Here is a 25502-nt window from a genome sequence, read left to right as displayed (position 1 = left end):
ATTAACATGAATTTTCACAAACGTTTGTTTTTGTCATCTGACAAGTGCGTGACACAGTCTATACAAATTGGAATTTACATGTGCAAATATGAATTTTCATAAACTTTTTTCTAACATGACTATATAAATTTGACAAACTAACAAACGCATCAAGCTCATTTTTTGCATTACATCCAAAATTCAAATATCAAAAATTCAAACAAAAATAGTATCCAAAAGTTACATTCAGAATTCCAAAACAAACTGACATTACATAAAAGATCAAAGATTTACATCCATAATTCACTTTCCTTGCTTTATAGAATAGAAAAGCATTCGACTGATGCACCCAAGCAAGGCATGGATCACGAGCTCTTTGAACCGCTTTTTGATTCCTCGTGCCTGCTACATACTTCAGCTAGAAGCACATAAATAAGGCCATAAGCATAGGGATCCTATCAACTTGTTCCGACACACCTAAGACAGAAGAATAAGCTTCTTATCTTAGTCTTACTTCACCGGGAAAGAAGAATTGGCTGCACTCTCCCTCATTGACTTGAGTAAGAGATCGGAAAGATATTCTTCACCAACTATTCGGAATCGGTATAACCCAAATCTTCAAGTCAAAGTCTTGCTTATGAGTTTCTATATTCTTGTTGATTGAGTTTCGATAGTAGGAATTCAAAGAAAAGAAAGTCCTTTGAATCATAAGCATTAAGTTCTTGGCTAGCTACTTTGCCTTTCCAAGAATTCAATCTCGTCTTTGCGAAAGATAGATGGTCGAGGGTTGTCAACATCCTTGAGGCGGCCATCTTGCTAATTGACTTCTTTTGTCGACGGGATTGGACGTGGGATATATTTCTTCTTTCCCTCTCGTCTCTTTTCTGGATCTCACTGTCGAGAAGAGAAATTTGAGATCTAGGGTTTTATGTGTGGGGGTATTTTAGTCAGGTTGGATATTTTAGAAAAATAGGGAGTTTTTATGAGTTAGTACATAATGAAGGAGTTTTTATGCCGGGTATGTATCAACGAGGGAGATTAAACCCAAAATCTGTTCCTAGTTCATATAACCAGAAAGTTACATATAGACTGGCCAGTAAAACTTTTATGTCAAGGTCTCCAGGAAGCACCTTAACTTTTGATTATTTGGTGCAACCTCTCCTACCTAAAAAGTGAGAGGTTGATCGTATTTAACCGATAAAATGGAAGGATTTTTCTGAATAACCTATAAATATGTTACCAACTAACTATTAGTCGCTCACAATGAAATCAATCTGGGTCAAAATATATGGGGACCTAACCTCTAATCCCTATAAGTAAGGAACCACATTCATAGGCTCATAGCTTATATGTTACCCTTTCAACAAGAGAGGAGTCATAATTTATTTTAGAGTGCTGTATTGGGCGCCACTCAAATTACATCGGGCAGCCTCCAGCCCAAGTCCAAACAACAAAGCCCAAACAACAAAGCCCAATACACCCCCCACCAAATTGAAACCGGAAAAACCTATCTTTACCGCTCATCTCTTTCGCCCAAACCCTTTGAAACCCTAACAAAAAAACTCCAAATTCGAACTTCAATTCGTGTGCAAACCTTCGAGTGCCCGATTGAATTACCACAAATCTCCAACAATTCGAGTTTCTCACCGTTAAAAAACCCCAAATTGAAAGTTGAAAGTTGCCATTGAAAACTAGATTCGATTAAGTTAGTTGGGTAGACACATCTGGGGATCGGTTTTCAATCTAATCAAATTAGATCGGTTTTCAATCTAATCTAATCTAATCGAAAATTGGGTAGACACATATTGAAAATTGGGTAGGTAATTGGTACATCAATGGAGTATTGAATTTCCCGAGCATCTACAACACGCCGATTGTGGGGCTTGTTTTGACTTGGTTCCCTAACTCTCCAACCTGCCATTGTTAGCCCTCCGAGGTAGCCCTTTTGAATTTTGATCACAATATTTTAGTGGTTTTGAATTTCTCGAGCATCTACAAATGGACTTCGAAATCATGTTTGTTTTGTGTGTTTCTTTTTAGATTAGTATGTTTGGAACTATCAAAAAAATCTTGAGTTCTTAGTCCATTAAGTTCTTGGTATATATCTTGAGTTGTTCATGTTCATGTTCTTAGTTGAAAATGCACTTGTGAGTATGTATTGAGTTGTAGGTGTGTATGCAAGTTATGAAGTTGCAGTATGTATTGCGAGTCGCAATACATATCGTTTGAGTGTATTGCGAGTTGCGAGTATGTATGCAAGTTGTGGGTGTGTTTGGGATTCGGTGAGAGTTTTTAATGGTATTGCGATGCCTGAAAGATTGAGTTCAGATACTCTGTTTCTTTCTTGATTTTGAAAGATTGAATTTGTTTTATGGTTTGGCTTAATTCAAGTGTCACTTGGTAAAGTGGCCAATATACCTCCTACTTGGTGTTTACATAAGGCGGCTTATAGTTTTGATCAGGATAGAAGATCAAGCTACTAGCTAGGTGTCTCAAGAAGAGAGTTAGAAATACACCTCCTACTTGAAGTTAACGGGGATCATCTCATTTTCGGTTCTATCCCTCGAGATAGAGAATGTGAAGATGGTAGGTCGAAGAATCACAAGATAATTAACTATCTCACAAAGAATTAACTAACCAAACTATGAGCAGAATTCAGATTTTTTTTGGGTGAATATAGAAATCTGAGCGTGAAAAAAAAAAGAGAAGGATCATGATTCATGAACATACTAAGCTAGATTGGCCCGAGTAGACAAATATTGTATGGGCTCTTCTTGTGCCATTGGCTCGACGGGAGGCTCAGGCACACTAACTAAAACTTATTGATTAACCGAGCTTGTACTGTTGTACATATTGAAGTTCAGTTGGCTCGAATCGAAGTCTTGACAGTTGATACTTGATACTAGCCTTAGTCTAGGTTGGGGCCAAAGGTTATTGCATCCGTCTGTTGGTCTGCATGAAAGAATAAAGTAGCTCCGTAGCTCCATTAGTTAAAAAAAATCTCAGGACACATAATTCTTTATTTAACGTATATATAAGATAAAGAAATCATATTGCACACAGTCATGATAAAGAAAGCACCCAGTTGAATTTTTATGACGAGGAAGAGTAATGCTATTCTAACTGTTAAGTTAACAGGTAAGTTATACAAGCTAGTTTTCAGTACCCTAGGTTTTTGAGTAGTGTTATTTGTATAGTGGTTATTTAACGTATAGTTTGTTTTTTTTCGACCAATAGAAATGATATCAGTGTATATTATTATCTTTTTTTATACATTTTGATGGTAATAAGTAATAACGATGATGGTATAGTAGAGTTTTTGTTTAGTTTAGCACCATTCACTGTTATGATGATAAATGGTATCATTAATTTCCCTTTAGTTGCATTTAATCGAAAATCATTTGTTTTACCAATTTAAAGAATTTCGTGTATTTGGGATTTGGTATAATGTATGAGGCAATTATGATAAGGATGACTATAGAGTAAATAAGGATTAGGAGGTATATCAACTTGTTTATCAATTGGTTTGAGTGTCTCCCTCGCATTTTCAACAGAGTGAGTTTAAAAGGATTGAAGGAATTGTGAATATGTCGTAGTCTTGATTGCATTATTGAGTGGCGTTAGAATCCTTTAGAGTTGTAGCTGATAACTCCCTGTACTTGATTTATGCAGAGTTTCACCGGATCTTGACTTACATCTTCTCACAATCCAATCGTCTCACAATCCGGTATGGCGACTAGATATAACTGTTATTTTCCTCTCACATTGCACTTTCTCGAAGTATGTCTTCTACTCACATTTTTCTGTAATGTTTCTATTCTTGTCTTTGGGTTCACCAATTTTTTTGGTGTAGAAACTGAGAATCTCTTATTAGCTTCTACAAGATTTTTTATTTGCTTTGAAAGATTAGTTTTTTATGTGTGAGTGGTAACGTGAAATTAAGAAATGGGTTGTTCACCATTTTATTTTTTTGTTTTTGTAGTTTTATAAGTGTGTGTTAGTAATTGAGTTTGTTTGAGAAGTAGAATATTTGTTCTGAAGCTCAAATGAATTTGCAGTTTATACAAGTGACCCAACCATGTACTATAAAGCATTACATTATACATTGCATATGCCAATTAAACTAAAGAAAGCTATTGTTTTGTTTTTTCGGATGTTGATGGAATAATGACAATTGCAATTTGGCACATGCCATTGTGTTCTAAATAGTATTGTTGTGGCTGAACAGTTATATTTGAACTAGATGCTTAATTAGCCCACGCCCATTCCGTGTGGGTTATATTGAAACAAATTTACAAATGGTAGACCGGAGGACTGTAGGCGAAACAGGAGTCCAACAAACCCACACCCACTTTCTCATGAGTTAGGACACAATGAGGTTTTCAAAGCTTTAAGACCTATAGACCATCCAACATGCTCGACCTTTAACCCTCTCAAAAAGCAACCAAGTCGGCTGTCATCAATTTATCGCGAGAATTCTCTGGTTCTGTACATTTCGTACTACCATATGATGTTTTTTGCTCGAGTTAATATGTGTCTCTTTGATTCTTTGTTATGTTTGCTGGGTAAATTGGTGAAGATGATTGACGGGGTGCATATTAGAAATGTAGTACTAGGGACACGGAGAAAATTGTTTCTCGCGTGCATAACTCGGAAACTGTCTATGTGATTTTTTTTTATCATGTGGATTTTGATTCAATTTTTCTTTTCTACTTAGTGTAAGCATCGGTTAGTCATGCGAGGCTTGTCGTGATCTGTTGGAGCATGTGTGGAAGTGAATGTGTCAGATGAGCAGCTAGCAATATTGCTTTCCAAGCTTTGAAGCCTTAGTCGTAAAAGCTATATTCTGCATTTTTCTCAAAGGTAACTACTAACTAAACTAATAATTGAAACTGAATGTTTTAAATTATGAGGCTCATTATTTTAATTCTGACCAATGGACTTCACTCACTTTGTATATTTCTCTCTTTATTGTGTTTATGAATTCTTTAGCATGCGTTTTAAAATGTAATGGTTTGTGTTTCACATATAGGATTTAAAATGTACATATATTTAGCTAAGATTGATCTATACTTGGGTGTCGGCAGAGTAGTTGGCTTCTCTTTAAGGAGAAGTTAAGTAGCAATTCAAAAGCCGAGCTTGAGATATTATAAACACTTACCTGTTTTACTACCTCTGCCAGTGTAGAATGTTAGACCCAAAATCACATATGACAGCATTAGGCTTTGATTCTATCCAAATTGATGTTAGCAATGCCATATAACTAGACCCAAAAGCCGAGTGTGTTATCCCAGGGCATTGTGGTGTTTTTTTGACTGTTTGCCCTTCCTTCAAACTTACTGAATGTATGTTATCAAGGTGGTTTCCCCTATGCTTGACGAGGGACAGAGTCAAGTTCATTTTGTTGCAGAGAGAGTCCAGTTATTTTGTTGTAATACTTGAGTCCTGAGATGCTGCAAGAAGTCTGATTATCAAAAACTTAAAACCACTATCACATTGCAATGTTTTGATTCAACCATTAGATAAATAGACCTTCAAATTCAGGAGTTGACAGCGCGCGCATATGGCATTAGCCTAGATGTGGTGTTTGGTCCAATAGTGATCTGGTCTCTAATTTAACAATATTCATCGTCAACAATCCTAAGTACACTAAAGGTGTTCCAATGGACAGTGAGGCTATAGCCGATGAAGCGGAAGAGGCTGACCTCAATACGCCACGTTAAATAACAAAATCACCACCTAAATTGTCATGCGAGAAAAGTTACAACTTCTTTTCTGATGTAGAATAAGGATTTTGGTTCTAACCCAATTTTTTCCAAATCTTTTATTTTTGGGTCAATAAAATAACATTTTTACTATAATATGAGTGTGAGAGGTTCATAGTAATAACCATAATAAGCTACATCAAAGTTGTACTATAGGTCCCAATCCATTACAACTTAATCAAAACTCTAAAAAGAGTCTCACCTCATTTCCAAGTACAGGCCATACTTATGATTAACATCCCTACAATGAAACACCACAACCTTTAAAGCGTGTAGTCATGACTTATGAAGCAATGGGCCATAAACTAGGATGGCTGAGTGTTTTTTCTAACTCTAAATGGCAGCAAAGTTAGGAACTTCCCCTGTGAGAGTATTGAATGAGAGATCAAGTGTAGCATTTGAAAGTATTGAATGAGAGATCAAGAAACTTTCTTGGTGCAATACCAGTAATGTGGTGGCGTCATGGGTTCCCAAACGACTTTAGGATAGGTCTTGGACATAGCTCGAGTTAGAGCCCCGACTACTTGGATCTCTTGGGGGTAGCGAGGTTTCCTAAGACAAAGTTCTAGCGTTTCACGCTATGCATAGGCTTGGTCTTTGTGCCATCAATATATTGCTTGTCTGAACTCCTTATATAGGTGGAAAACTATATTTCCACTATAAACTTAAAGGGAACACTAGAAATTCTTCTCTAGAGACTGAGTATAGAAACTAGTCTTGGTCACATCCGTGACAATCGTGAGCTCAAATGACTGAAAAATTTATTGCTTCGCGCTCAATAGACTCTAGACTGCCTCTAAAGTATTCAAATTGCACGGTGACTCTTGAAGGCTTTTTTTTTTTTTTCAAGCATAATCCTTCTTCGGAGATGATTCTCATCAATCTTTTCTTTGTGATATTTGTAGTCGGTGGGGAGCTTTAACTCACGTTAAACTATGTTAGCCAGAGTCTATACTTAGTAAGAACAAGGCTCATAATATTTCGTGTAAACTTACGAGTTCTTGTCAACAAAAAGGAAATAAGTAGCAAAGAGAAGATATACTATGTCAAACTGTACTTTAGAAAATTCATTTTCTCGTAAACTTATCAGTTGGATAGTAAAGTGAAAGAGGTCATTTGTTAGTGTAGCAAATATCATTATAAAGTAACAGCAGTGTAAATTTTATTTTTCTCTTGTTTGGCACCGACTAGTTTAGTTATATAAAAACATGTTGAATATTGCTTTGTAAAGTAGCGTGAATAAGTTCTTTTTTCTTTAAAAACTTGTGAGTTTGAAGACCATCTAAACATGTAGTTTGATGAGTGATCGTGATCTTAGCCATGTTTGGGTATCATCTGGACTTGGGGTTGTTGTTTTACTAACTAGGATGCTATTAAGTTGGTCTATAGTATGATCGAAAGTAAATGACCACGAGGAGTCATATTGCAAAGATAAGCTGTAATATGACTTGGACTGCATTTAATTTGCATAAGTTGAAGACTTGAAGCTACTTTTGTTAGAGATTATTTTACATTCTATAAAGTTCTCCATTTTAGTAATAATACGCTTAGAGAAATACTAGCGATGCTACCCCTTAGAGCTTTATAGAATGGTGATACCCCCAAACATGTGATTTAGAGCCCCGTTTGAAAATTAAAAAATGAGTTGCTTTACATCTTGTTGCTAAACTTTCATAGTGCTCATCTTTCATACCTAGTATTTTCCTTTAGGGCTTGATGTTATAAGAGAAGATACTTTTACCATTTTATGATTAGTGTCTCTGTACATTCTGTTACTCACCTTTTATATTGCTTATGTTCTTGAGTCTTGACTAATGAGTAATGACCTTGATTACATGCAGCTTTTACGAGTACTTGCTTAAGGTCTGGATACAGGGGAACAAAACTGAAGCGGTAAAGCATTATAGGTGAGAAGCTTTTTCTTTGGTTATCAAATTTACTGAATGTACAATCAAGGTGGTTTTTTTGGGTGGTTTCCCCTATGCTTGACGAGGGATAGAAATTGTATTGTGGGTTGAATATTTTATATAGGGTGTTATGTACATATGGTTGTTGGAAGGATGTCATTATTGATTTCCAGGTTATGACAGGTTTAAGTATACGAAATGTTGACTAAACAAAGGAAACTCTGCCCAAAATTCGATAGAATTTGGATAGTGTAACGCCTCATTCTATTTATTCATATATACTTGGAGTTATCATAGCAAGCTTATAAGTACATGTGTTTTACGACTGGGATGATCTATTTTTTCTAATGGTTTTCTTTGTACATTGTTTATTTAAATATGGTTTACTAATACTTATTTTATTTTTCTTTGTAGCGATGGGTCCTCGATCAAAGAATGTGAAGAATGTAGCAAAAACTACATTGAAGGGTGTTAAGAAATTGTTTGGTGGCGGTTCCTCTAGCGGTGATGCAGTTGGAAGAAAAAGACATAGGGCAGACGGCTTAACGGCATCAGCGCGTAGAGGGGACCATTTGGAAAAAGAGGTTCCGAGGTTCCTGAGGTTGATTCGTTTAGTGAAGATAGTGTAGATAGTGATACTAATGTAGGTTTAGATGTAGGTTTAGATGTAGGTTTAGACAAAGGGAAGAGTATAGTAGAAGAGGAGAGTGAGAGTGAGGAGGAGAGTGAGGAGGAGGATGATGAGCGCGGGATGATGATGTTGAAGAATATGTGGTAGAAGGCGTACCACCCGGTGGAAGAAGCACCTCGGTATTGGATTTCGTAAGAAAATCCAATGATGATTTGGAGTTTCAAAGAGGTGTGTATGGGGGAGGCCCGTATGATGAGTCGAGTTGTTGTATGACTATGCGGTGCATGTCGCATTTCGCGATGTTTGGGGAGAGAAGGGTAATATTTTGTTTTTCTTGTGTACTTTGATTTTCTTTTACAAAATCTTTTGTTTCGTTCATATATATCTAATGCATGCTTTCGGTTGTTTTGAGGAGGATCGCGGAGCGTTGAAGTGTGTTTCACACTTAGCGAAGTTATCCCAATGGAATTTCAAAATGAATGTGAAAGGTCTCCGAGATTTTTGCCGTGCGATTGAGAAGGATCGGGTTGTTTGATCTCGTGGAAGGTTATCACGAGCATATGGATCCACCATTGATCTCTGCGTTTGTGGAGAGATGGCATCCGGAGACCAACACCTTCCATATGCCGTTGGGAGATGATATTTGTGACTTTGGACGATGTTGTCCAAATCTGTGGAGTCCTGATTAGAGGAAGAGCGGTCAAGAAGGGGACATGTGAGTTGAACTTACAACAATCGATAAATCTCTTACATCTTGGTGCCGGGGCTCCCTATTGATTTGATTAGGCGGAGATGGAAGCTAGCAAGTTCACTTCAAAAGTAAGGCTAGAATTCATCCGGAAGCATTTTGCGAACAAGGTTCATGATAGCCCTATATGTGACGCTACTTCGCTGGGAAGGTGGTGGAGAAGGCCTCGAGTTTCCAAGATGTTCAACGGACTGTTAGAGCTTTTATTCTGTTTTTCTTTGGATGTGCCGTTTTTACTGACAAGTCTGGGATTGGAGTGCCTATATGTTATCTGAGGCCGTTGTTGAAATTCAGTGAGATAGAAGAGTATGCATGGGGTGCAGCAATTTTGGCGTTTTTATATAGAGGTCTCGGGGCTGCCACATGTGCGAAGGTGAAAGGGGTTCTGAGCTATATGACTCTTCTACAGGTAAAACTTGAGTATTTTAGAGTTTATTTTTTTTAATGTTAATTTTATTACTCTATCAATATGTTAACTATTTGTATATATCTAGGCATGGATCTATGAGTATTTTCCGGTATTCATGACAGTCCCAAACTTCAACTATATCTTGTCTCGGCCAGCGTGCTCCACAGGACACATCCCGGGCCGCTCCACACTATTACGACACAACGTATGCATTGCAGTTTTATCGAGCGATAATTGATGATTTGAATGAGTTCAATGTAAGTATTAAATTCAATGACAATTTGGTATTTAAGTTTCTTTATATTTATTTTTTAGTAATTGATCATTAGAGTTGTTAATGACACATTTGATTTTGTTTCAGGTTGTTTGGCATCCCTACAAAAATATCAGAGATACAAACCCGATCGATGACATTGCATTTTTTGAGGGATTGCTATGTTTTTTCAACATTGTCGAGCTTTACGCTGTCGCAAGGGTGGTGCGTCAGTTGGGTCACGTGCAACTTGTACCTAGAGATCCTCCAATGCCAAATTGGAGAACAAGAACTGTGGCAGGACGCGGGTATGAGGTGAGTTGGACCAATATTGGGCCACTTTACTGGGAGTCGTGGCAGAATCACGTGATTCAACTCTGCAACCGAGGACCTATTTCGTCTTATCCATGGGAGTGTCATCAAAACTACATGACTTGGTATGCGAGGAATTCTCATGTAGTTTTGGTGAACCCTGAGCTTCTTCCTATTCATCCCTCCCTGGAGACACTGCCTAACTGTTCACCGATTGTAAGTATTGTGATTTTTAATTGAGTTTTCTCTAACTGTGATTTTTTGCATTCGATTGGTAACTTATCTTGATTTTTCTTTTTTCATTTAACGGCGTCATCGATGAAACCGGTCGTTTGCTAGAGAGAGTTTGCAATTGGTGGGAATGATCCGCCAGAGGAAGCAAGGTCCTCCTTGAACAGCGCACAACTTGACTAGGTGCAAGTACATTGGTGGCTTATAGTTGATTTGTTCGGTTTAGGGTTTGTAACTTTGTAATTTAGTTTGATAGATGTAATTTGTTTTCAGTTTAGGGTTTGTAATTTTGTTAACTTCGAATGAATTGATGGATATGATGTTTGCATGAATGTTTGAATGGAATTTAATGTTTAGGATTTAGGGTTTAATGTTTGAATGGAATTTTATGTATGGATGAATTTGATGAATGAGAGTGTTTGATATCTGATGTTTGAGTGAAAAAGTGGAATTTGATGAATGAGAGTGTTTGATATTTGATGTTTGAATGGAAAAGTGGAATTTGATGAATATGAAAGTGTTGTAAAAACAAAGCGAAATTTTTGAAAAATTTTTTCTTCCAAACGACCCACCGCATCGTTTGACATAAAGGCCAAAAGCAGATCGTTTTCCTTTAAACCAAACGACCACGGCAGATCGTTAAGCTTTTAATCTCAAAGCGACCCGGCCGGATCGTTTGGTATAAAGGCCAAACGACATGGCCACATCGTTTTGGTATAAAAGGCCAAACGACATGACCATCGTTTGGCCTTTAGACCAAACGATCCGGCCGGGTCGCTTTTGTATTAAAGCCAAACGACTTCACCGTGTAGTTTGGTCATTATTGACAACATCACGAACATTATTTCAAATCACTTTCGATTGCGGTCGAATCAACTAGTTGATCACTTTCGATTGCCATCCGAATCAACTTAGTTGATCATTCGATTTCAAAATCACTTTCGATTGACGTCGAATCAACTTAGTCGATCGCTCTATTTCCAAATCACTTTCGATTGCCGTCGAATCAACTTAATCGATCACTCGATTTCCAAATCAAATCAAATAAAAGCCCTAACATTATTTCCAAATAACAAAAAAATAAAATAAAATTACATTTGTTCCAAATTACATCAAAATATCAAATTACATCAATATATCACTTAGTCGATCGCTCGATTTCAAAATCACTCGATTGCCATCCGAATCAACTTAGTCAATTACTCGATTTCCAAATCAAATCAAATAAAAGCCCTAACATTGATAACATAAAAATCAAATCAAATTACACTTGTTCCAAATTACATCAAAATACAAATTACATCAAAATATCATATCGACAACATACAAACAACTTAATCGATAACATGTACTGTTGGGTCTTCAACAAGCTCCTTTTCCCATATTAAATTGGGAATATTCAATGCCATAAATTGCAATTGCCTTACTGTCAAGGCCAAATTCAACTTTCAGCAATATCATATCGAGCTCTAAGCCATTATCATGACATTCTTGGAGGAACGGACAATCTTCAACAAGTTCAATATTGACAAAATGATTTCCACCAACATGTGCGCTACCCAACACTTGGGTCACTCTCGCAGGATTTGCTTGGGTTCTTAGCGGCATGAGAAGGAAGCACTGACAAGCTCCTAAATGCATAAGGACAACATTAAATCTTGAAGCAAATAAGTATCCAGCAAAAGGCATGCTCATCCACTTATTTAAGGGTGCATAACCTTCTTCATGTAGGATTTCCTTCATCGAATAAAAAACCTCACTTTGATTGTACAAAGTACAATAAAGGGGGAGGTTGTCAGTAAGCTCTTCGTACAACTCCCTTCTCATCTGTGGCCATTCTTCTTGACTTCTTCCTAATGCAATGAAAGCTCTATAACCGTTGATTTGCCATCGCCAACAGGGTCATGGACTCTAACAATGTATTTATGCATTTCTTCAGGAATATCCAACCCGTAATCCTTAGGACCCCTCGTCTTTCCAAAGTCTAAGCCATCTCTCACATTTCGTGGTGTGACTGTTTTTGGAGAAGGCTTATTTCGTGGTGTGGTTGTTTTTGGTGTTTTGGGAGAAGGTTTATTTCTTGGTGTGGTTGTTTTTGGTGTTTTTGGAGAAGGCTTATTTGTTGGTGTGGTGTGGATGTTTTGGGTTGGTAGTTTTGGAGAAGACTTCTTTCTTGGTGTAGTGTGGGTGTTTTGAGTGGGCGTAATGTTTGGTTGTGACGAGACCCACTCTTCATGGTCGCGTTGAGAATGTTCAAAATGAGATGGATCTCGCTTTGAAGAGTTATCATCTCGGTTTGAAGCTTTACGCTACAGCTACCTTTCGGCCGACCTTTGGTTTTGCTTCCTCACAAGGCGGTACTAGCCATGTACTTTACGTGCGGCAATCTCCATAAGCTTCCTAATCATAACCCTCGCTCTTCTTGAAACCATTGCAAACCTATTCATGAACAAGTCCATCGAAGGTGCAACATTGGGACCAACACCCCGACACATTGGGAGAAGCGGACAATGTTTTTCCAAAGGGATCGATAGCGATCAAAGGGATGGACCGCTCTTGCTCTTCAAACTCAATTAATTCATGAGCACATGGCGGTCCATGGCTCGTCGCATAAATAGCACCAACACCTTATCTCTCCATCTTTAACACGCTTTACGCGGGTATCTATTTCTTCAAATAACAAGTCTAAACACTTGCGTGAGACAAGGCCTCCGAGTTCCGCGAAACAAAGGAATCCGGTGGTGGTCTTTGAGTTACAATCATACTTCTCTCGAAGGTAGCTCTAATCTCGGACATCCGGATCTCTAGAATCGGGTGGATTAAGCTAAACATACTCAAAAAAATCATGGCGGTTTGCATTTCCTAGTACACGCTTCACCGAGCATGAGACCCTTCAACTCTATTGGTCGTTGTACTCCCAAAGTGAATGTGTTGGTCGGTCCAACAACATCACGAATCGATCCTGAGGAAACCAAGTCTCGCCAAATAGCAAACAAAATTGGAGTACTCAACCCCCGTAATATTTTTCCAAATCATCCCATCTGTTGGAAAATAACCTCTGTCTTCGATTTGACTACTGATGTTCCATGAGAATGGGCCTTCTCTACAAGTTACGTAGTTGGAAAAATATCGTAACATTTTGAAAGGGCCTTGCGTAGCGATATGCCATCTACATAGATGCTTTGTGCGTTAGGAAAAAAAACTCTGTCGGTGGCACTCATCGTGGCTATGTCCTGTCGGACCACGATCCGCGGATGGGCTTATGTCACCAAGCAAGCCACTAAAATGATCGGGGGCCCACTCATAGTCATTTGTTGTTTTGGTGACCGGCGGCACGACACCGCGGTGAAAGATTTCCACGTTGAAGTCACCCCAACAACATGCGAAAGGCCACCGATGCATACGGTTAGTTTTGTAGGTAGCGTCTAACATGAAAAGCTGTTGGAAAAGTCCGAGCCAACTTAACACCTTACGGATGGGCCCATAACAATCCGTTATCTCCTCGGTATTCTCATCTGTCTCAACTCCTCAAAATAATGTTCTTTTGCTAACAACTCACGCGCCAATCTCAGTAATTGTGTGAGACCGTTCATATCCAATTTTCTCACTTTACGCCTTGCGGTGTAGACTTAGGATATACTAGAGATGTTATCATGATACCTATTCTTGATGGAATCCAATATTTGTTTAGGTTTTATTCCACACTTACTCATCTCGACAAATACTTTCGAACTCTGGAGCGGTTAGTCGAGTAGCAAATGCATGTCCTTCAAGGGTCTTCGCCAATGGATGGTTGTGAACACCATTAAGAGCGACAATTTTCCAACTATCGGCGGTGCGGCGTTGGAAAACACCTTTTAACTTAAATGGACATCCCGATTTCTTGGTTCCCGACCTTCTCTTATTAGCCTTCTCTTAGCCTTCCTTCTTGTGTGACCGATACACACCCGAGCACTCATAAGCCAAATTCAATCTTGCTACTTTCGGTTTCCTTTGGCACACTCAGACTTTTCAATGACCACAACAACATTAACTTGTCTTCCTCTAGCGGTTGCCCAATCGATTGCCTCGCTACGTGTATGAAAGACCTAAACACATAAAAAACAACAACTATTATTAATACACTAATAAAATTATATTTAGAAAATTAAAAAAAAATTAAATCAATGCCTACTCAATCATACCTCTTCCGTAGTAAAATTTCTGTTGTATCACTTAAAATCGGTTGACAATCCACATCATTCGAGTTTGCAGAAGATCGGTTCCCGGATAGCGGCAAAGAATTCTACATATAGAAGAATAAAACAAGAGTCTCAAACAATTTGCATTTAGTTTCAAATGACCCACCCATGTAGTTTCATCAAGAGTCCAAACGACCCGGCCATGTAGTTCTATAGTGTAATGAAACGACCTGGCCATGTAGTTCTATAGTGTAATGAAACGACCCAGCCATGTCGTTTTCTAGTGTTCTCAAACTACACCGCTATGTCGTTCCGTAGTGTTCTCAAACTACATGCCCATGTCGTTTTATAGTGTTCCCAAACGACCCAGCCATGTCGTTTGGGCTCGGGTTTTGCATTAATTCATTTTGCATCCATTCATTCATTCATTCAATCAATCAAGTGTTTTGTATTCATTTTAATCAAGTGTTACCTCATTATTTAGGTTTGCATTTTGTCGTCGACGATTTCTCGGAATTTCATTTGCTCGACTTGTCGCATCTTCAAATTCTTCACCTTGACCTTCAACATTTTGTTCCACTTCTTCACTTTCAACATATCTTCTATTTTCTCCTTCTCTAATTTGTTGTTCTTCTCTAATTTGTTGTTGTACCTCAAACATTACCTCAAATACTTCTTCTTCATCTTCATGTTCCATTTAGAGAAACTTGAGTGTAGAGAAACTTGAAGATGTAGAGAAACTTGAGTATTCTATGTAAACCCTAAACTCTAAACTGAGTGAATGAGTATTCTATATATATTTGAAATTTTGATATATTTCGAATAATTGAGTGAAATATATTTGTAAACCCCCCAAACTAGTTTATTATTTACAATTGAATAAAAAAAATGGAAAATAACAAGTTTAGATATAAAACAAATTATTATTTTAGATTTGGATAATTTAGTGAAATATGTTTGAAATTAAATTTTTTTTTATGTCGGTACGAAATTTGTAAACCCTAAACCCTAAACCCTAAACTCAAACCCCAAACCCCCAAACTAGTTTATGATTCAAAATTTGAAAAAGAAAATAAAAAATAATAAGTTTATAAATAAAACAAATTATTATTTTGAATAATTAAGTAAAATATGTTAGCACGAAATTTGTAAACAACTCTAAACCCTAAACCCTAAATCTCAACCTAGTTTATGATTCACAATTTTAAAAATAAAATAAAAAATAACAAGTTTAGATATAAAACAAATTATTATTTCAAATAATTAAGTGAAATATGTTGGTACGAAATTTTTAAACCTTGAACTCTGAACTCTAAACCCCAAACTAGTTTATGATTCACAATTGAAAAAATAATAATAATAACAAGTTTAGATATAAAACAAATTATTATTTTAGATTTTTATAGCATGTTTGATTACATGTTTTAACTTGGTTATAAAGATACTATGTCATAACAGATAAAGAGTGTAGAGTGCATGTAGTTTTATTGATGTAATTGTGTTGTTTCTAACCCAATTTTTTAAATCGGATTTCAATTTTTCTAATTCAATTGAAATCGTTTGAGTGCATTTGGAATCGTTTGAGTCGTGTCCCGCGTCGTTTGAGTGTACACTCAAACACGTGACCAAGTCGTTGAGTGTATACTCAAATTACATGTCCAAGTCGTTTGAGTGTATACTCAAAAACTACATGGACAAGTCATTTGAGTGTTACTCACACTAACACACAAACTCACTGCCGCCATATCGTTAAGCGGCCATGTCGTTTGAGTGTACCCTCAAACTTCTGCGGCCATGTAGTTTGAGTGTACACTCAAACTTCGCACGCCATGTAGTTTGAGTGTACAATCAAACTACTCGGCCATGTCGTTTGAGTGTATACTCAAACTACATGAACCCGTCGTTTGAGTGTTACTCACACTAACACTCAAACTACACTGCGGCCATGTCGTTTGAGTGTATACTCAAACTACATGACCGCGTAGTTTGAGTGTACACTCAAACGACATGGCCGCAGTAGTTTGAGTGTACACTCAATCGACATGGGCAGCAGAGTTTGAGTGTTAGTGTGAGTAACACTGAAACTACTATGGCCATGTCGTTTGAGTATACACTCAAACGACTGTCATGTAGTTTGAGTGCATACTCAAACGACATGGCCGCGTAGTTTGAGTGTACACTTAAACGACATGGCCGCGTAGTTTGAGTGTAAACTCAAACGACATGGACACGTAGTTTCAGTGTTAGTGTGAGTAACACTCAAACGACTTGTCCATATCGTTTGAGTATACACTCAAACGACTTGGCCATGTAGTTTGAGTGTAACTCAAACTCAAAGTAACACTCAAACGACTTGGCCAAGTCGTTTCTGTTTACACTCAAACGACATGGCCATGTCGTTTTACGCTTACACTTTCGGATGACACAACCATGTCGTTTGAGTGTAAACGAAACGATTTTGGCCAAGTCGTTGAGTGTACACTCAGACGACATGGTCGTGTCGTTTGAGTGTAAACAGAAACGACTTGGCAATTTAGACATTCCATGCCAATATGGGCACTTTGAATGCTAAGCCATAGCTTTATATTTTTTCTAAAGATATCTTGACTAAATAAATTAACTCATTCTTAAAAATTGCTCTCTTTTCTTGTAGTTAAAAGAAAAAAGGTCAGATTTCCAAGGAATTCAAATATAAACAAAATTGAATATAGACAAAATTGATAAGTGAACGCAAAAATTTGGGCCAGAAGCAAATTAACCTTTAGCTAAACTCCATATATATCTAAACACCTTTAAAATAGCTTACCCGAGTTAGCCCATGTAGCTTGAGCCAAAGACATAGAGTGGGCAAGCTAGCCGTGCACCGCCCTTTTTCTCCTCAGCCCATTCGCCATCTGTCCTTTTTAGCTGCCTGACTCTATCAGGCGTCCGTCCGGGTTTTTCCTCCAAACACCATTCAACACCTACGTTCTCCTAGCTAGCTGCTCAACTCCGAGCCATCATCCTCAGCTTCCACCGCTTGCTTCACCCAATCAAAACAAGACGTACTCTATCAAACAAATTATTTCTTATCGAATTAAATCAATTCAATCAGTACTTTTTGTGTTCTCAACAGAAAAAATAAACCCCCCAATCATTTGCTTAATGTCTTCTTCCCATCCTACCAATTTATCTTTTTCAAATCGCTAAGAAGAAGAAGAAGAAAAAAAAAACAATTAATAAGAGGTAAGAAGACTGCTTCTTTAATTATTTTTTGTTATTTGATTGATTCTTTCATGTTTGTCAATTGGGATGTCATTTTTTTTCATGGATTTTTTTTTATTGAGTTGGGGTTCGAAAATTGGATCAAACCAATGTTTTGATTTTGTCAACTAACTTGATGAATTTGGCAAACAAACTTAGCAACTGTACCCCCATGCCGGTCTAATTGTCCTGACATGCATCCTCGACCAACCGTCAAGCATTAGAAATCATAATATTCTTTAGACCACATACTTGACATCCAATTAATTTACTCCTCAGCCGTCGATCTATTTATATGGTGGTTGAATGGCTGGCATAAATCACGGTGTTGTTGTACAATTATTGCACCGTCGAAACTGTTAGCAAGTAGGACTAGAATCAATCTCGTGTAGAAGAGAGGACTCAATTTGCAAGTCCACTGACCTGTCTGGGAATGTAGGAGCCACAACAATCTCCAAACTTTTTAAGTAGCGCATACAATTCTAAATGCTGTCTATTGGGTTCTTAATTCTTATTACCAGTTGGAGTAGTCATAGCGGCACATCAGATACAAATAGTTGTGGGTTTTATATTTCTCTGTACACATGCTGGTTACTGCACTTTTGCTGGGGACTTTAGGTTTTGCAATAGGAATTTAACTAGGTGATTTCTAACCGGCCTAAATTCCAAGCATATGTTTATTAGTAGGCAGTTATACAATAATCTGATGCTTTATTACTTAAATTGTTTATTAGTAGGTCTAAACATGCTGTCAATATTTGCTAATGTCTCTGCGCCTTTATATAACTTGCGAATGTAAAAGTAAGGACTAGTCCGTATTTTAATATTGACTTGTGTGTTAAAGTCATTCTCTTACTGCCGCCTTGAACTTACGTAGAGTAAACTACCAGTTGTGTTGTTTGTTGGAAGTCTTCATTTTTAGAACTGTGTAGCAGCCCCTTCCCAGTATATACTTGTTACAATGTGAAGTTTGTAGGGTTATGGTTGGCTTCATACCCTTTTCATCTTAAAGTCTTAACGCTTAAGGGTAAGATGTCCCCATGAACTCACTTGAAGAGACAAGCTACAACTAAGATTTCAACATTCAGTATTGAAATTCTCGAAGAGGAGCTACAGAGAGGTATATTGACCTCTGGGACCTTAGGACACTCTAGCAGATTGATGAATGTTTTAGCTTTGTAAAATCGTTTTGTTTGAGAATTGGATAAAACTAATTTCTGCATATTGTCGACTAATTAATATTGCGCTTCGCAATTGAATTTCTATCGAGTCTCCAACTTTCATACTTGGAGTGCGATACAATCAAAGCCTCCTCAAAACTCTTTTCATGCAGCCTTTTAATCCATAGTGAAAATAGAATGTATTAAGAATGTCATTTGTAAAGATTTTTTAGATCACTTATAATATTTCAGATAGTTTTGTGTTGCACTTTTATTGGTGAGTCAAACTTCTTCTCTTTATACTGCTTATATATGTATGCAACATATTCATTGCGTCCTTTATTAACACTAATTTAAAGTCTTCGATTACTTAATTTCTACATTGCTAATGGATTGATCACATGTTGTTTTTCTTTCGGTTCTACATCTCACTATATTAGCTAAGTCGTCAACCTTGCTTGCTTTTTGACTCTTTCTTGGATTTCCTTGAAGAAGAAGAAGAAATAAGGTTAGACTTTACAACAACTTCAGTCCTTTATTTTCTGATTGTCCAAGGCTTATAATTTAATTTACTATCAAAATATGCTATGAAATGAGTGTGGAACGTTTATGAATGTCTTTAGATATGTTGCTCAGATTGACATTGATTAATTTTTTTTATGGTTTTTTTAGGGGTAAAAGGAATAGGATGATAGTAGACGATTTCGTCCCTAACCGCTCCAAAGACAATTTTTCTTCATAATGAAGTTTCATCGAGCAATTCCTATTTGTAGGTAAATTTTCGATATACCACTTTACAGTGTTATCATGGTTTTGATTTTTGGGATTATTCATTATGTTTATTTTTTATTTGTAGAAGACACTATAGAATATCTAAATCTAAACACCTTTAAAGAGGCGCACCCGAGCTGCCAAGCTTAGCTTTAGCCGCCATCACATAGAGGCGTGGGCGAGCTAGCTGTGCACCGTGCTTTTACCTAACCCGATTCACCATTTGTCCTTTTTAGCCTCCTAAGCCTATCCGGCGTCCGTCTGGGCTTTTTCTCCAATCACAATGCAACTCCTGCTTTCTCAACTTGAAGCTGGCGTTTGCAACTTCCACCGCTTTCTTCACCCTATCAAAAATAGAGAAACGAACAATAGGTACAGGTTTTTCTTCCATATCCAAAAATTCTGTCTGGTTTTTCTTCTCAACAGATTCAAACAAAAAAACCCAAAGAAACAAAAAGACATTAATTCATTAAATTCGCAAGAAAAAAAGTGTATTAAAAAAAACCCTCTCTCTTCATCAAATTCTAACATTGTCAGTTCAAAGAATATCCTAAGCCATATTGAAGAATCGAAAGCGAATCACAACAGTTGGTGATACTAATGGCAGCTGATCGCATACTGCCTTCTTTGTGAATCAGGTATGTTTCAAATTTTCATATTGGGTTTGATGTGAAAAAGCTCTGTTGAACTTGGAAATTGAAATGAACAAATATCTGATTTCATTGTTGGTCTGCAGTTGATTTATTTTGCACGATATGGAGGAGATGGGTCCTGCAAATGTTGATTGAAGGATTAGTACAGTTCAACCTGTTCCTACTAATGCACTTTTCACACCCATCTCATCATCTATCTACCAACAAGGTCATCACTTTCAAACCATTCAACCCAAACTTACATTTCTCGTCGTTTCTAAATACCAAGCAAAGGCCCAATAGAAGAGAAGTAACACTCTCTGCTTCAGCTGCTGCAGTTGAAGTTCTTGAAGATGTAGAACAGATAGTACGCTTCGAAAAGAGGTATTCACTCTATCCCTCTTTGTTTGTCATTTTTTCCCCACTTATTTGTTTAATATTTATTTATTTAGGCATTTTGTTTAATAAAAGAAAAGACGTATTTCGATGGATTATTGCATACAAGGAAAACCACTGTCTTCGTTTATGAGATGGAAAACCCCAAATAAGCAAACTCCTTAGTTCTCGCCTCCATTCTTCGCAACGAATATATTTGTTTGTTTGAAGGACTTGCTGTTTGAGATTAGCTATATTTTCATTACCATCATGTTTGTAGTATTTAGGGATTGAGTGCTTGATTTGGATTCAAAAACCTGAGAATGTAAATTTTTTATTACATAAAGTTAAGGTATAAAGAAACTGTTTTGTTTTCTTTTTAGTGCTTCAACTATTAAGTTTCTCGGCAAAAAAAAAAATAGGGACAAGCATTTAAGTGTGCATAGGTTTTTCATAAATATGTAAATATTGTTCTTGAGGAGTTTATGTTGTTGTACGTGAGAAAATTTAAGCGCTACCAAGTTGGAGTTCCAGGCCATATCAAATCTTTTTTTTATCATTTTGAAATTTGAGTGTTTTTTCTGACGGGGTTGAGTTCTTTAATTTTAGGTACTAGGACTACCTTTCAATTGTTATTCACTTGGTTTTTTACTTTGTTTGCTCAGTGCTAATTGATTGCTGACATCAAGCTATGGCAAACAAGTGGATCATGAGTAGGTACATGTCGATGAATAAGATATTAGCATTCTAATGAGTTATGTACTTGTTCCGGCCCCCACAAATGTGGCCCAATAAAAGCCCAATTCAATATAAAGCCCATGCTCAGAGTCCATGCTACAAAAAAGCCCACGTTCAGAGCTTATCTACAAAAAAGCTCACGCTCAGAGCCCATCCGTCAGAGCTTATCTACAAAAAAGCCCATGCTCAGAGCTTATCTACAATAAGCCCACGCTCAAAGTTTATCTACAAAAAGCCCACGCTCAGAGTTTATCTACAAAAAGCCCACGCTCAAAGCCTATGTTCAAAGCCTAGCCTACATACCTACACGTAAAATCAATTGCACACATGTTTTGCGAGTCAAACAACTTCCACAACTTCGTCCAAAACTTCATCCACATTCAAGCTTCGATTCCATCAACTTCATATCGTGTGACAGTTCTTCCGCCAGTTCTCCAACTTCATCCCACGATTAAACAATTCTCCTGTCAGTTCACCAACTTCATCCCACGATTGGACAATTCTCCCGCCAGTTCTCCAACTTCATCCCACGATTTGATAGTTCTCCCGCCAGTTCTCTAACTTCATCCCACGATTGGAATATTGGAGAACGAGGAAATAACTATCACCAATCCTACCTATAAAATCCAACCTTCGTCATTTTTCCAGAACTACGCATCGAGACTTGATCCCAAGCAATACATTTGGGTACGTAGGCAACTTCAAAACCGAAGTCTAGTCTCATCTTTTCCCAACCACCATCTCCTTCACCATCTCCAAAAAAACATTACTTCCGACCCTCAACTGCTGTGTTTTAGCAAATCTTGCTGAAACATATTTGGCGCCGTCTGTGGGGATACCCTCAACCACAAAACAAAAGTTACGTCAATGGCTTCTCGAAAAATAAACAACGGTGAAAGTATCCCTTTTACCGCTCAAGTTCAGCATTCACCTTCTGCTAGGAATTCACTTTCCAAGTCCGATGGTCCTCGACCATCTGCGACTGAGAGAGTGGGTATTCATGTATCTGATCCATCAACTCAGGTAGACTGTCGTCTCCGACAATTGGAGAGCAAGAATAACAATCTGAAGAAACAGTTGCGTCAACTTCTTGAAAATGATTCAGGGTCCACGGCAAAAAGTGTTTGGGATTGTTTGAACACTGAAGCATCTCTGTCAAAGACTCTAAGTACAAACTCCCGCACCAAGAGAAACCGCGGCGAAGTCGCTAACTTAAAGGCTTGGCAAGAAACAGAATGTGTGCAACGCTGAAAGCCTACACTTTCCAGTGTAATCGTAAGCGAATCCACAAACTCCTCTGTCGACCTTGATGCCTACCACCCTGTGAGGGATCACCAACTCACAAAAGATCTCATGACGAAAACTGGTTTTGCAGATTCGAACCGTACTAAGGGAGATCGGCAAAATATCTATATAAGTCGGCAAGATAGATTACCCAACCAACGAAAAACCAATGAAGTTCCTACCCCAAACTCTAGAAGGGGTAGGCAAGCCACTGCAAGTCCTTGTCGCAACAGCAGTATGCGCCGACCTCGACAGCAGGACTATTCACCAAGCAGTTCCAGTTCACAACCTAGTCGCTCAAGTTGTAGTCCCAATCCAAGAGCTCATTGTCGGCCAAAGTATGTTGACAATGGTAGCCATGGAGATGGAGACTCACTTGCATCAGGTCAAGAAAATGGTTGTGACAGTCCAGCACTCCGTCCGTATTCTCCCGATGTTCACCATAGGAGACGAAGGAACCGAACTCTACTAATGGGTTAGTCACCTTCACCTGCATGGATGGGTTGACGAGAACTCAGTCCACCTCCTCCGAAGAAATCTTGGCCAAAACGACCACAGTTCGGTCGTGACCATCGTCAAGAGAATGTTCCATTTTCTGAACGACGTCTCCACTAAATGATCTTGGGCGTGTTAATGATAAGGAGTCACAAGAAAACAAAATACAAAATCTCGCTATAGATAGTGGTATCGATTCTCCTTTCTCTCTCCGAATCCAAACAACTGTTCATCACAAAGACTTCAAGCAGCCAGAATTCGAAAAGTATGATGAGATTGATGGAGATCCTTTGATGCATCTTGTTAATTACAGAAACAAGATGATCTTATGGACTTTCGACGATGCTCTTCTTTGTAAGTTATTCCCATCCACACTCATTGGAATTGAGTCGATGAGATGGTTTAACATGCTTCCAGAAAGATCCATCCACAATTTTACTGATCTTGCATATAAGTTTGCCGAACATTTTCGTCACAATTGGAAATAACCGCAAAAATATTGATTCTTTATTCAGTATAAAACAACAAAAGGATGAAAAGCTCAATAAGTTTGTTGTGAGATTTCGGAAAGTGGCTGTTGAAATTCCAGATGCATCTGATATTCTTGTCATTTATGCTTTCAAGGAATGCATTAATTATGATAGGGATGGCGTTTACAACTCTATAGTAAAAGACATTCCAACAACTCATTATGAACTTTTTGCTCGAACTCAACAGTTTATTCGAGTTGAAGATGATGCATCGGCACGAGTTTACAGAGATAGGGATCGGATAAGCAAGTCGCAGGAACAAAGTCAAAAACCGAAGTTTCAGCAAACAACCGATCAAAAGTCCAAGAGTGATGGTAGGCCACAACAATGGGACTGCAAAGAACAAAAGAAACTTCCCGAGTTAAAGCTTACCACCTTCAATGAGAAGTATGCTGTTATCTATGAGAAGATTAAGGGAAAGAATATCTTATCTCCACCTTTTCCTCTCTTAGAAGATACCAAGGCTACACGTGACAAATCACTATGGTGCAAATTCCACGATGATTTTGGTCATGAAACTGAACAATGCTGATCTCTAAGGGGTAGAATCCAAGGTTTGATCGAGAAAGGTATGCTTCAGGATTATGTGCTGGGTAAAATGAAACAAGCTTTAGTCGTGACCGCACACAATGTAATCAAGGTCGGTCATACCAGAGTTGATTCAATGTCTAACACCCAGCGTAAGAATTTCAATCACTCCAAGAGCACTGATCTCAACCACCACTATGTTTATAGTGGATATGATTTTCTCCACGGTATGGGTACTAAGACTTATGAGGAAGGACCTCTCTGTTGGACTGACAATGATCTGATAGGAGTGCACCATCCTCATTATGATGCTGTTTTCATACAAGCTTTTGTTGGAATTCATCGTGTGCAGAAAATCATGATCGATATAGGTAGTTCGGCAAGTGTGATCTACAAGCGTTGTTACAAAAGACTCAATCTCTCCGAGAAAATGATAGTTCCCGATCCAAATCTAATCATTGGCTTCGATGGGACAGCAGCAAAATCAATTGGTAGATGCTCTCTTTCGGTGACATTAATGAACAAGGAAGTTACAATTGATTTTCTTCTCCTGGATTGTAACTCCTCCTACAATGTCATTATGGGAAGAGATTGGATCCATTCAATGGGAGCTGTCGTTTCTACTTTCCATCAGGCTATCAAGTTCTGGTGTGATGGTACGGTATGCAAAGTTCGAAGTGATCAAATAGCAGCTTTGAAGTGTCATGAGTCTGTACTCGAAGATTATAAAGATTCGGAAGTCAAGGGCAACACCATCCTAAATGTTGATGGGGTAAAATAGCAATTACAGAATTCCATTGGCCGGGTAAACGCTATGGAGCAGCGTTTAGGTGGCCCCCCGACCATCGACAAGCTCCTCGAAGTACAGATCGGTAACAAGGAAGAAGAAACCACTTTTATTTCTGTGGAAATTTCCAAGAAGGAACAGGATGAACTCATTGAGCTTTTGAAGAAAAATTGCACATTGTTTGCGTGGACGGTCGAACAAATGCCTGGGATTGATCCTTCACTTGCATGTCACAGGCTGGATATCGACAAAACACAAAAGCCAGTATGTCAGAAGCCTCGCCGAATGGCTCCCGATCGAAAGCTCAAAGTGAAAGAAGAGATCGACAAACTTCTAAGTGTTAATTTTATTAGGCATGCACTATATCCGAAATGGATATCCAATGTAGTAGCAGTCCCTAAGAAAAATGGGAAACTTAGAATCTGTGTTGATTTTACTGATATCAATAAAAAATGTTTTATTCACCCGTATCCCTTGCCTCGTATTTCTGAAATGGTTGATGCCACTTCAGGGTTTAAACGAATTTCTTTTATGGATGCCTCA

General features: G+C 37.9%; 1 protein-coding gene across 1 annotated transcript; it reads left to right on the top strand.

The window, feature by feature from the left end:
- The first annotated feature begins 24242 nt into the window (after window positions 1-24242).
- Window positions 24243-24953, top strand: LOC147513049 (uncharacterized). The gene has a single exon (XM_086598850.1). The coding sequence runs from the start codon at window positions 24243-24245 to the stop codon at window positions 24951-24953; it is 711 nt and encodes a 236-aa protein (XP_086454976.1).
- Window positions 24954-25502: the final 549 nt, after the last annotated feature.

This window comes from Coptis chinensis, chromosome 3 (assembly GCF_015680905.1).
Source record: "Coptis chinensis isolate HL-2020 chromosome 3, ASM1568090v1, whole genome shotgun sequence".
Lineage (NCBI taxonomy): Eukaryota > Viridiplantae > Streptophyta > Magnoliopsida > Ranunculales > Ranunculaceae > Coptis > Coptis chinensis.
The sequence above is the reverse complement of the archived record's forward strand: the minus strand, read 5'-3'. Positions and strand labels throughout refer to the sequence as shown.

Coding starts and splice junctions, on each gene's coding strand:
- LOC147513049 (XM_086598850.1), top strand. CDS start 24,243: ATGAAACAAGCTTTAGTCGTGACCGCACACAATGTAATCAAGGTCGGT.